We start from the raw sequence: 13,417 nt of genomic DNA, 5'->3' as shown, positions 1-13,417 counted from the left end.
AGCTGAGAATGTGCGGCCTTGCACCGCCGTGAGGGGAACCGAGCTGAGAATGAGCCGCCTTGCACCGCCGTGAAGGGAACCGAGCTGAGAATGAGCGGCCTTGCACCGCCGTGAGGGGAACCGAGCTGAGAATGAGCGGCCTTGCACCGCCGTGAAGGGAACCGAGCTGAGAATGAGCGGCCTTGCACCGCCGTGAGCAGGACCGGGAACGAGCCCCGTCCGCCCGCTCCGTGAGGGGAAGCGACACTGTGCCCAGTCCGGGGCCATCTCCGTGTGGGGAACCGAAGTGGGACTTGCAAAATGTGGACTACGTCAAGATCATCTTAAATGAGAATGTTTTTTGATGTAAACGCTTTGTACACTTTCAAACCTAGTCAGCAAGAAAGGAGACCTAATGAGTGGAAAGACAGCAGCTAGCAGCCCTTAGTCAAAGACATATGGTAACTAACAAGATTTAGGGGTGCAGTAATAAAAATGTGTATGTATACATTGATAATTTGGCAAAAGATTCAAGATCTTTATATCCAACAGCTGAACTATCTTCATTATAATACTTAAAATCATGTCTATGGGTCAAAAAGACCCTGACCAGATGCAGACCCTTCCCTGAGCATGTGGAGAAGTTAGCTAGGCATTGGCTAACTTGTATGGAAATTACTAAATAATCGAGGGGCTGACCTTGGAAAAAGACTAACTCTGAACTTCTGTAAATAATGGCATGGAAAGTCCAGTGGGGTGTGTTGGATTTGTGCAAACCCACCAAGCATCCAGACTTGTGCAAATAATCAGTGTCTCTCTCAAGGGTGTAATTATTGGTGTGTTGCACCAATAAATCTGATTTTGTGGACAACAGGACAGAGTCACCCTGGGGAGAACACCTGGAGATCCAGGCTACACCCAGAGAAACCAGCCCTATCCTTCCCCACACTTCTTGTTCCACCCCGAACAGAACCATTCCAGATAGTTTTTTCTATGTGAAGGTGCCCTGATGAGCAAGCCTGCCCTGGGAACAGATCTTCCACCAGCCAGAGGGAACCAGTGACCCAGAAACAGAGACTTTATAGATCCATGAAAAAGCAGCCTGCCACATGCTGTGCAGCCAGTTCCTCCTTTTTTTGCCTGTTATTTCATCTTTCATACAGCCTGTAGCATCACATTTCTGTTTACATGTATGAACTATACACTCATCTTTTCAGTGTAAAGACCATATCTGTATCAGTATGGATGGATGGCATGCTAACAACCATTAATTAGAAGTAACATACATCAGCAGATGATGCAGAAGAAAAGGAGTGAGCGGACTTTATGGGTACTACCTCCAGTACAAACTACCATTAGCATTAGTGTATTACAACAATGTGCATTAAGGGAAAATACTGGCACAGGCTGCCCAGGACAGTGGTGGTCACCATCCCTGTGAGTGTTCAAAAAATGTGTGGATGTGGCACTTGGGGACATGGTATAATGGTGACCTCGGTAGTGCTGCATTAATGGTTGTACTCCATGATCTAAAAGTGCTCTTCCAACCTTTACAATTCTATGACTCTATAAAAAGTGAGAAGGAGGAGGGGTTACCAAATTTCCATCATTTGCTGTTAAATTTTAAAGATGGAAAATGCTACTAACACTTTTCAGTTAATTCACTGTATCTGAAGGCATGAAAAACCAGGATCCACTGAATCTACCTGCAGCTGAAGGGCACTAATGAGCAGCTATTACTTATTTGGCTAAATCTTGTAACCTGAGTCTTCGTGGTGCACACAGGAGACGGGTGAATGCTGCTGGATAAGAGCCTCAAGCAGCCAGACTAAAGATTTGATGAAATGCTCCTATTATGATACTTTGCAGCCTGTAGCAATTGGTTACCTGATCCTCTGCTGTACCTGAACCTCATTGTTGCAGCTTTTAATAACTGAATATCCAGACGACCTATAAAGGTGCCTTTGAGGAAAGAACTGACAGGAGTCAGTATTCCCAGCTCAACATGGGCAACAAGCAAACCATTTTCACTCAAGAGCAACTGGATGCATATCAGGTATAAAGCAAACTAAAGGGCTGTTTGGACATAACATTGAATAATGGCAAAGGTGTTGTTGGGTTTTTTAAAACAACATCTTTTAAAAATTAATAAGTAGAAGTACTGAATTGCAGCAAAGATTTTAGTAACATAGCTTGATTTCTACATCAAGAGGAAGGGTTATAAAATACTCCTAATTGTATGCCAAAGAGAAATCTTTAATACTTACAGATACACTACAATATAACTCCATTTAAGTCACTGCATGGGAAAAGTTTGGGCCAATGCGTGCTAAAAACTGTCATTACATGTTATACCTTTTCTTACTTCATAGGACTGCACATTCTTCACAAGAAAAGAAATTTTGAGGTGAGTCTTCTGTATGCATGTTGTGAGTAAAGGGCAGAGATCACTGTAAAGTCAGATTACATACGGGGTAAGGTATTTAAAAAATAATTTTCAAATGGATTTACTCAAATTTAGAGTGATACCTTGGGGCAATCTGAGCATTTTTGTTGGCTTTTTTCATTCCCAAACCCTGTCCTAAACTGAGTCAGAATTCTAAATTTTGTATTAATGTACTAGTCCTCTTTATTTATTAGAAATAAATGTAACAAATTACATCTTAGTGGCAGCAACATCCACGTTTCTCTCACATTGTTTTCAGACAGATGCTTCAAAGTATACTGGGGTATATATTTGAATATATAGATATTCAAAGTATATATATTCTCTGGAACACTTCACTGGTTTATGAAAACATTAATGATTTTGTCACGTTTTCTTCATGTGTTTTTGTGAATGATTACACTGCTGCTCCAAGACTGAAGCTTTCATACGCCTCATTGAACTCCCTGTTTAATCTCTGGCCAGAGGGTCTGATAAAGGCAGGATCAGATTCTGCTCAGGTGGGACTGAGAGTCCTCACTGAAAACATGAACTTGTTCTCCTCTCATAAGGGCTTGGCTGCATGTCCCGTGTAAGCCTTTTCACCTGACAGTTCTATAGTGAAACTTTGTATTTTTCACCAGTTACAGTTATGTTGCTTGTTTTAATAATGGTTCTTCCAACAAAAACATACTAACTGTTACTTGGTGACTGATCTCCATCTAGTAATGGATGCAAAGTGTGAAAAATGAGATGGAAAAGCAAAACACATTGTTCTCAGAAGTCTAAAGAGCTCGTTCAGCCAACAAGCCTTTCTTTCTGTCTCAGGCTGTTTTACAGGTACCGAGATCTGGCCCCGCAGCTCGTTCCCCTTGACTACACTGACAAACCAGCCGTGACACTTCCCTACGAGCTCATTGGCAGCATGCCAGAGCTCAAGGTACTGAGCACACGACTCCAGTGACACATTTCAGTTTCATCTACCCTTTTTAAATAATTCATCCAGGACTAATTGCTGGGAGGCTGACATAGAAATAAATTTGGGCTATCGAAGTCAAAACTCTTTCTGGAAGCTTCTAGTAATTCCCAGAAAACACCCTGAAACAGCACAAAGGCTAAACAGGGTGTGGTTGGGTCTGCCTCTGACACAGCATTAGACAAGAACTTAAAAGGCAGAAAGGGGAGAATTTGCCAAAAAGGTGATTCAACAAAAATAATCTTCCTCCACTTGCTTTACCTGCACTGAAATCAGTGCTAGTAAGGATGACCTTCCCTTGCTCCTGTGCTCTGTTTCCCAGGACAACCCATTTCGCCAGCGGATAGCAGAAGTGTTCTCAGAGCACGGAGATGGCAACATGACTTTAGATGACTTTTTGGACATGTTTTCTGTGCTAAGTGAAATGGCTCCCAGAGACTTGAAAGCTTATTATGCTTTTAAAATTTATGGTGAGTGAGACATGCGTAAGAAGTAAATGGGGAAATCCTGCAGCTTCATGTAGAGCTGCAAAATCCTCACTGTCACCATAATGATATCTAGTTACCATTTATTTTAATTGCATTTGAATGTTTGTTCTCCCTCTTCTAAAAACTTCTGGTTTTCTTTATCCTTTTGTCTCTGATTTATTTGGGATTAAGATTTACTACAAAATTTACAACTTGAAATTATCGGCAGTTTTCAAGAGCTGATAACATTTAAGAAGTATTTCTGTCTGAGGGGCTGCTTGGAAAAGTACAGCACAGGGGATTTGGCTGCCCATGAATCTGTAGGGTGGATTTGGGAGGGGGGAGGGAGGGAAGCACACTGCAGGCTTTTTTCTCCAAGGACAAATGTAAAGATTTTTTTTTTAAGTACCATTTACAGTTACTTTCTTTATGATCAGCTAAAGAAAAACAATGTATCAAACCAACATAATATTGCTGGAATGATTTAATGATGGCTAGGCTATGTTTAGCCATTAAACTACTTACAATTGTTACCCTTCTGTATGAAAAGGAGAAATTAAGATATTTTTATTTTGGAACTTATTTCTTTTACAAGTAGATAGAAGTAACTTCATTTCCGATTTGAGAGTTCTACTGATAAAAATCCATCACAGCCTTGGAACCAAACCCTTCTATTGGGTCTTGGCAAACAACCATGTAAAATGCTGACCTTTGTCACTTTAAATTGTCACCTTTGTCAGATTTCAACAATGATGATTACATATGCAAATCAGATCTAGAGAAAACTGTTAACAAATTAACCCGAAATGAACTGACCCCGGAAGAAGTCAGCCTTGTGTGTGAAAAGGTGATTTACGAGGCCGATGTGGATAATGATGGCAAACTGTCCTTGGAAGACTTTCAGCATATGATCGTACGAGCTCCAGATTTCCTCAGGTAATATTTGCTTTTAATTTCTAACACAAAATTCTCTTAGTTTCTTTGTCAGAAGCCTCTGAAATCTGTGTTTACATCTCTTCAGCCTTTGCAGATCACCACTCTTCCCTGGCAGCTTCTAGTAGTTGCCCACTGCAAACACTGCAAAAATTGTTGCTTGAAAAAGCCTGGAGGCTTCTTGACTTGCTTTTGAACCTCCAAAGTACTTTTTAGATGACAGAAGGTCCTTGTAACTTAAAGAGTTAGTATTAGCACTTAGGCTGCGTTGATAAGTGCATGAGATTTGCTCACTCAATGCTTAACATAGTGTCAAGGTGGTTTCTGATGCACATCTGACACAAAACTGCATTTGAATCTTGCATTTACTTAATGTACCCAGTCTTTGCAAATGCTTTGAAAAATAAAGTTTCCAATTTTTAATAGTCCTAGAATTAACTGTAGTAAACCCTTTGAAGAGAATGATACATAAGTGATCATGACCTTTTTTTAACAGCACCTTTCATATTCGAATCTGAATCTAGTCAAACATGGGGACGGGAGCACTTCTGGGACTTTCAACAACTATTACTTCACCTGAGATTACCAACCATCAGAGCACAAGATGAGAGGGGCAAAGAGGACAGCTTCTGGTAACTGAACCAGTCAGAGAACTGTCTTTCGTTTCTCTCTTTAAAAGGAACAATTCATTAAGCTCTTCATCAGGATTGTAATTTAGAAAAATGTCTACTCCCCACCCTCAGCTAGAGCAAACCTGGCCTGGACAGTCAAAAGAGAAGTATTTTGTTTTAAAGTTCAGATACCACCAGGTAGTGAAGGAACTTGTACCAAGCTACAACCTCTAAAAATTCACCCCAAAAATGCCTGAACAAGTAAAAAAATCCCTTTAGTTTCAAAACCGTAAGTAACTCCTCTGATTATTTATGGTCTTAATAAATGGTCCAGTGAATCAATTCCTGAAGTGTTCTCCCACAATGCAGATTTACAATTAAAAAGTCAGCATAGTTTAGAGACAAAAGAGTCCAGCCCAGGTCCTGTCCCTCTCCTCCATTTTTGGAAATCCCTTATTTTCCACACCCACCAGGCTCCCTATACACAAATGATGAATAGGACTGACAAACTTTTAAGTTTGTAAAATTCTCTTTTCAAAAGAAGTTTATTTATGCAGTGCTCAGGGTCCTGTACAAGAGAGTAAAAACAGACACTGTAATAAACAACAGTTTTGTTTTAATACAAACAAGAAAATCAATGAGAAGTGTTTAAGAAAGCAGTTGTAATGTGGGAAGGGTGGCAGCCAAAAGTGACCATTCAAAAAATACAATTTACAGTTATTTTTACAAATTTTGGGATGCATTAAATTCCCTTCAAAACGAAGTTGTAAGTCCCAACTCACACTGTGTAGAGCAGACGATTCCTGCAGAAAGGCTGGAGAGACTAGTTAACCAGCCAGTTACCTTTATTAACCACAGAAACTCCTGGGATCAGTGAAGGATGGGTCAGGGAATAAGGCAGCCTTGAACACTCAGACTGCAGTTACCAATCACATTCCTTTGAACAGATCTTTAGTTAAGCTAGATACGAAGACACAAGTCAACCATCATTTTTCCCCAAGCCCTACAACTTCTACAAGTACAAAGGAGTCCATCCTCACACAGCTGTTTGTGCATTCTCCCAGCAAGTCCAAGAGAACAAGAAATCATGGCAGTTTTGAGCATAATCGTCAGCCAAACACACCACCACAGTAACCCCTTAGCAACCATCAGGGAGATGATCAGCATCTCACATGAAAGGAGAGACCAAATAATTTTCAGCAGCAGTAAAGAGACTTACAATAATCCATAGGATTTATAAATCTGAGTCTGGAAGTCTGATGTTGGCATAAGGTTCTGATGTCAGGAAACATGAGCTGTGCCTGTCAGCACAGGACACAGACAACACGAGTGTTAAGCAAGTGTTAGAACAGCAGTTCCACCATTTACTGACAGATTGACAGATCTCCACCCCAAGGGGTGACGACTATGCAAAGTACTGCATCCAGCCTCAAAAATAAGGTCAACCACAGAATTCCATGATACTCACTAAAATAAGGAAATTTGAGGACACGCTCAAAAATGGGTTTGTTTCTCTACAAAACAAATGGTAATCAATTACCTGACATTTTAGTGGTATTTAGACACTGAGAATATGTAGTAGGCACAGTCAGTTTTGCAGACCTACTTAAATTCCTCAGTTTTACAGATTTTGGACCCAATTTCAGATTTTTTCCTCCTTAGTTAAAGGAAGCTCAGACACAAGTAGATTGCTGTATGTATTTACGCAGTACCTCTCTGATAATTGCATTTTCCGCTACATTCATACTTAATAAACACAATAATTGAATGATGTGATGGAAACATACTGTACTTCTCCTAGATTTGGTGCCTGTGTTTAGTGACACATAGCTAAAGCCCATGTGCAATGCAGTGTCTTTAACCTTTTCCTCTCTTACACTTGCATTTTAGGTTTCATGTTGCTTACACAGATTTAATGTCTGTGTAGAGCCTTCACACCCAGAAGTACAGTGATGACTGTAGTCACAGTAACTGTACGAGACTTCCTGAAATCAAGCAATAATGTTGTTCGTAAACCCAACCATTTCAAAGGAAATAATGTTATAATTAGGTACATAAACATATGAAACAACCAGCGTAAGTTTAAACAGAAGGTATTCACATACAAAGAATTCTGAATGCAAGAGGAACTTCAGATTTAGAAAATGAGTGAAAAATCACAATACCATCCTTCAAGTTTTACCCACTTGTAAATGAATATTGTTTGCTTTCCTGTCTTGAGATGAGTTATTGATACAGTCCACAGGCAAGAACCAGCATCATGGCAGACCCATGGTTATCATGTTAGATAAACCACCAATTTTTCCAGTCACTCTGAAAAATAAATCTGGCTCAACATCTGGCTGTATAAAGCACAAGACAGTTGCAAGACAATCCACAGTTATTACTAAGCCAGAAGCAAACTGTTACACAGATTAGTTATGTAAGAAATTCAGTCTGTCTTACCACCTCCCCAGCTGTGCCTCAATAATTTCTTGAAGCACACACAAACTCTTTAAAAACATCCTTAGCTCAAGACAGAGGTGCTGCTTGTCCAATCTACAGGTCTGTGTTAACTGTACTCTGAAGCACATGCTGTCTAGAAGCCTCCTCAGTAACTTAACATGGTTTTATCCTACAAATACATCTGTGTGTAAATCCACTACAGTGCATGTTCATCAAGTCCTCATGCTAAAAAGCCACAAGTAAACAAAAAAACAAACCATCATAAGGTTCTGTTTACAGGAAAGCTTTAATCAGGACACAGATCATCTGAATGCATCTAAAATGCATTTTTATATACCAGTAACTTACACAGTGAAATCTTTTTCCATTTTAGAACAGGCAGTATTCCTGTTGGGCCCAACTGTGTGCTGCAGATTTACGAAGTTTAATTGTGAATCCAACAGATCTCTTAACTACAGCAACACTTATTAGCGCAACTCTGAGGCCCAGAGTTCAATACCACAAACTTGAAGAAAACAAACCAGTGAGTAAATTCAACAACTTCAAAATCAACTTTAATTTTACCCTTAAGTGCAGTTGTCAATGTAAACAAAGCATGTTTCAGTTCCAGCAAGCTGCAGGACACAGCTGGTGTCTTCACTGGAGTCAGATACAGCATCACTGCAATCCCCTGACAGCAGCCTCGGAAGATGATGCTCTTAGTGGCTCCTTTTGTCAGTCTAATCCAGACTCAGGCTTGCAGCCCCTGACCTGTGAGCAACCACCCACTGAGGAGCTGTACTTGGCTCTTGCATTTCACACATCGGAATGTACTGGACTGGGTTTGTGGGAATGAGTAACACAGACTGTTCTCGTGAGGACTGGATGTGCACTGGCACATGCTGTGAACAGGCTGTTGCTGCCTGACAGCTGTGGGGATCAATATCCAGCAGCAAGGCCAGTCTCAGTCTAAAAGAGTCTCTTTTCAGAAAGTGTTCTGATGTGCAATATTTATTTGCATATGTGAGCAAGTGTGCTTGGGAACACACGACCGGGAGCAGTGCAATACATTTCCTTGTCACGATTTAAAACAACATACCATGTCTTGATAGATCTGGAGTCATTCCCAGCTGGAGAGTCGTAAAGCCACCCATTGCAAGGCGACAGATTTTGTGTAAGTGTCCCTGCCTGACCCTGGTTCTCCAAGAACAGATGACAGATCATCTGTACAAGACTCACTGTAGCCATCAGCTCTTGTTAAACACATCTAAATGTCTGGAGTACTTAATTAAGCACAGTCAAGTCTAACATGGATAAATTCCCAATGGTAAGGACCCATTCTATTTACAGCACACATTATTAAAAAAAAAAAAATAGAGATTCCTTTGAGGAGATTTTTTTTAAAACTTCAATTGTACTTGTGGATTGTCTAGAGTAACACAACTGAGTAAAAGACAGGCAGATAAAGGAGTTTCTCTGTAGTAGCAAAGAGGTGGAGCTGCAGAAAGCTCCCTCGTACCTCCCGGGAAGGCATCAGCCTGCACTGCTCACCTCGGTGCATTTCTGGGATGGTCTCATGCCACTGTTCTGTGTGCAGCTACACACTGGGTATGCACGTGTACCATGGATGCACACCTGTACTTCATTAACAGTGGCATTTAAGTTTCTTATTTTGATCATAACTTCATCTTTCTAAACTGGATACGTGACAGATACGAATGAAGACTGAAGTCTGTCAGCAAAGGTGCTGCATCCCAGGTCACATGTGATCTGTTCTCCCTCTGCTAGACAATACACATGCCCAGTGGCAATCTGACAAAAATAAACTTGTTTCATCTCCAAAATTGAAGAGTCAGACAACTACCAAAATAAACCATTTCTTATTCAGATGGTCACAAAGTGACAAGGTATGTCGGGAGCACTAAGTCCACAGACAGAGGAAACCTCACTTAGCACAGGCACAATCCAGCTCAGATTAAGGCCATGTCCCTCACAGAAGAACACATCGGAAAAAGCTGCTTTTCTTTTGCTGGTCTTGTGTGATTTTGACTCCCTGGTTGCTGCCTTGTGGGCTATTGCCTTCCTGAAGATGTAAAGAATATCCAGTTACTTGCTTATACTTAACAGATTCTTCCACCCATACTTCATCTGGTCATTCTGTTGAACCAAGCCTGACATACACAAAACCCTTTCTTAAAATCAGCAAGAAGCTTCACTCATTTACCTGAGTCTTACATCAGCCACAACAAAAGAGTGGAGAAGTGCATCTGCAGCTTCTGGCTTCAACCAGCTTACACTGTGCCTATGCCTCAGCTTCCAGCAACTCAAAGACAGACGAGATTAAAAAATAATAAATTACAGGGCACGTCTGGCTCTTGCTGAAAGGCCTAAGAATTGTCAGCAAGACCCAAAATATTCCACTGTATCAGCTCGTGTCTGGTCACATGAAAGTGGAAAGATCAGGAAAAGTAGAAGGAACCTTCATTAACTTCATTTCACATTCCTTAAGGAACAATCCAACATCACTATGTATTTATTTGTTGTAAGAAGACAACCCAATTGTTGCTCAGGATATTCATGCAAAGGTTATCCAAAACCATTAATTCTTTACCTATTCTTAAACAGTTTGAAGTTTCTACCCTCAAGTATGATGTGTGCCTCCTCTCTAATTTATATGATTTTCAGACTGCAAGAGTGAGAAGTATCATTAAACTGCTCTACCCCCCACCTGACTTTTGGTAAAACAAATAATAGGTAATTTGATTTAGAAAACTTCAACCATTGCAGCTAATTCCTGAAATGCAGAGACAGCCAACGTCAGAGCACAGCTTGACGAACTAAAAATACATTTCTAGAACTTTCAGTGATCCTTCATGCAAGAGACCACGATAAATTTTTTATATACTGTGAAACACTTCTTGCAATGTGGCTTTTGGTTTGCTTTTTTCTTTTTCTTTCTCCTATTTAAATTCAGCATGGATGAAATCAAAGTTACTCACCAACTTCTTGTCCATTTTTGCTTTGATATCTCTTGCAAGAGTGAAAAATGCCTGTGACAAGTCAAACAGTTCAGTGTTACAGGGTAAATAAGATGTTTTCTAGCAGTTTTGTTTAGCAATAAGCTGCCTTCCTAAGTTTCTACATACTATACAAGAACATTAAGCTTTCAGTATTTTTTCCTCTGCTCCAGGTTTTAATGCTCCTTCTCTAGCTCCACAACCTTCTTTCTGAGCTCAAAGCCACAACGGCACCCCCAGCCAGGGTCTGTGCAGCAGGAAAGTGCTTAACAACCCATCTGTGGTACCTAACAATAGAATTCTGCATCCCACCAGAATGGGCAACTGTCCACACTGCTGGTTTGCACAAATAGGACAATAAATACAAGAGAAAGGCATCCGTACTTACATTCTCTATGTTTATATTTGCTTTCGCACTGGTCTCCATGAATTTAATCCCAAAACTTGCAGCAAGCTGAACAAAAGCAGACTGTGCATTAGTTGAACAATTGCGGGAACAGCTCCAAACACACCCCTGGGCACAGCCTCTGTCCCTCCTGCCACCAGTCACTGGAGTTGGGGATTTGTTCAGGCAGAACAATTTGCAAAAATTAGGAACTAAATCTCTCTGCAATTGGCATCTCACTGGCTTTGCTCTGCTCTTTTACACTCTGCACACATTTTAACTAGCTCTTTTTTTTTCCTTTGTTTCTTGCATAGATACCTCATCAGTCTTGTAACAACCACAGTGCAGAAAAAACCTCTGCCTTGACTAAGTAACATCTGACACCAGAAAAGATAATCCCATCCATCTTGTGTCAGTGGCTTTCAGCCAAAAGAGACATCTTCTCCGTGTCCAACTCTAGCATCCTTTCAGAAAAATCCCACTTGTTGCCTTGCATCTGTTAGATGATTGACAGGAATCCTTAACATGGGTTCAGCTTTTGATCCCGGTGGGGAAGAGCATTGCCATGACAGCTTGGGGAATGTTCAGTCATTCCACTCAGGAACACCACTGGGGTACTATGGCAGCGTGCAGACAATGATCAGGGCAGTTTTTAGACTCTGAAAAGCCTAAGTCAAAATACATCAAAGCCACGGCACTTACCTTCTCCCCTTGCTCTCTAGAGACTTGTCTTTTGTCATTTGCATCACATTTGTTCCCCAAGATCATTTTTTCAACATCTGGAGAGGCATGCTGAGACATAGACCAGAGACTCAGGCTTGGCTTTCGTGGATAAACATTATCAGACAGATGAGGCACCCACCCAGTACCCAACACAGAGATGCCAGCCCCGAGAATCTTCACAGATTTCCAGGGTCCCCCAACCCCTCATCCCAGCATGCGACCTGCACCATGGCAGCTCTTGGATCAGTTGTTGGGGAAGGAAACTGTCACATTAGGTACTCTCAAAAGTACAGGGGCTACAGCCCTCACAACAAATCATTATCAGACCAGAAGCTATTACTGATTTCCATCCCACTTATCTTCCAAGTACCCTGCAGCACGTGACAAAATGTAATGCTTCTCAAGCAATTAAGCTTCAATTGCTTTTAGAGGAAGAAAGGGCACCTTTAACAGTCAGCAATAAGTAAAGAGAGAAATTACCTCTTCAATATTCCTCACCCAGTTCCGAATATTTTCAAAAGACTTTTCATTGGTGATGTCATACACTAACATAATGCCCTAAAAGTAAAGAAAGATTGTTTCAGCAGGAGTTAAAGGTTTATCCATAGCAGAGAGGAGCAACTCAACGGTGGCTATTTTTAACAACTGGTTCACAGTTAATGGCAGTGAGATAAGGTGTGCAGGACATGTATTTATAGAGCAGAACACGGAGGAAGGTGCCTTTCCAAAGTCCCGTATCACCGCAGCACAGCTCCAGCACCCCCTGGAGCAGGAGCACAGCTGCGAGTGCCCAGCCCGGCAGAGCACCACACTGGGAGAGGGCCAGTTGTGAGTGTCCCACGTCAGACCCAGCTGACCTGACCCATCCAGTTGGGTTTATCACAATCCATATCACAGAATCACCCATTTGCTCCTACCATGGCTCCCCTGTAGTAGGCGGTTGTGATGGTCCGGAATCGCTCCTGCCCAGCCGTGTCCCTGGAACAGACAGAACACGGGGCTCACACAAACCATCACCACCATTAGCTCAAGTTAGTACTACCAAAAGCTTTAAATAAATTTGAACCAGTCTTCAGAGCACTAGAACTACCTTTCAGGTTCTAAGATACCATAAACTACTGAACAGCACAACTGCATAGAAACTTAACGCATCCCCACGCACACCACACAGCCCCAGTTATCAAACACCCACTTCTGCAGAGAAGCCTTACCAGATCTGCAGTTTGATTCTCTTGCCATCGAGCTCTATCGTTCTAATTTTAAAGTCAATACCTGAAAGAAGAAGCAATTACTTTACTCAGAGGGCCTGCCGAGAGGCCAAATCTAACGGCATTCCCTTCCATTACGGTGCTCACTTTCACGTCCTCAGTGCTTCTTCGCCGCTGCTCCCCAGCGCAGGCTGGTCCCCAGGGGCTGAGGAGCCGGACGGAGCAGCCCCTCACGGCCCCCGGACGGAGCCCCCCGCGATGCCAGCGAA

At 41.6% G+C, this 13,417-nt stretch overlaps 2 protein-coding genes across 2 annotated transcripts; one reads left to right on the top strand and one right to left on the bottom strand.

Moving 5' to 3' along the window:
- Positions 1-30: 30 nt before the first annotated feature.
- CIB3 (calcium and integrin binding family member 3) lies at positions 31-6,588 on the top strand. The gene is made up of 6 exons (XM_008639943.2): positions 31-2,035; positions 2,352-2,386; positions 3,233-3,344; positions 3,703-3,850; positions 4,588-4,783; positions 5,277-6,588. The coding sequence occupies exons 1-6, from the start codon at positions 1,985-1,987 to the stop codon at positions 5,296-5,298; spliced, it is 564 nt and encodes a 187-aa protein (XP_008638165.1). The 5' UTR covers positions 31-1,984; the 3' UTR covers positions 5,299-6,588.
- RAB8A (RAB8A, member RAS oncogene family) lies at positions 5,993-13,283 on the bottom strand. Its single transcript, XM_008639987.2, has 8 exons — positions 13,247-13,283; positions 13,152-13,212; positions 12,858-12,918; positions 12,421-12,498; positions 11,920-12,009; positions 11,221-11,286; positions 10,815-10,865; positions 5,993-9,898 (listed from the first exon to the last, which is right to left on the bottom strand). The coding sequence occupies exons 1-8, from the start codon at positions 13,281-13,283 to the stop codon at positions 9,806-9,808; spliced, it is 537 nt and encodes a 178-aa protein (XP_008638209.1). The 3' UTR covers positions 5,993-9,805.
- Positions 13,284-13,417: the final 134 nt, after the last annotated feature.

This window comes from Corvus brachyrhynchos, unplaced genomic scaffold (assembly GCF_000691975.1).
Source record: "Corvus brachyrhynchos isolate BGI_N302 unplaced genomic scaffold, ASM69197v1 scaffold158, whole genome shotgun sequence".
NCBI classification, from domain to species: Eukaryota; Metazoa; Chordata; class Aves; order Passeriformes; family Corvidae; genus Corvus; species Corvus brachyrhynchos.
This window is presented reverse-complemented; position numbering and strand designations above follow the sequence as displayed.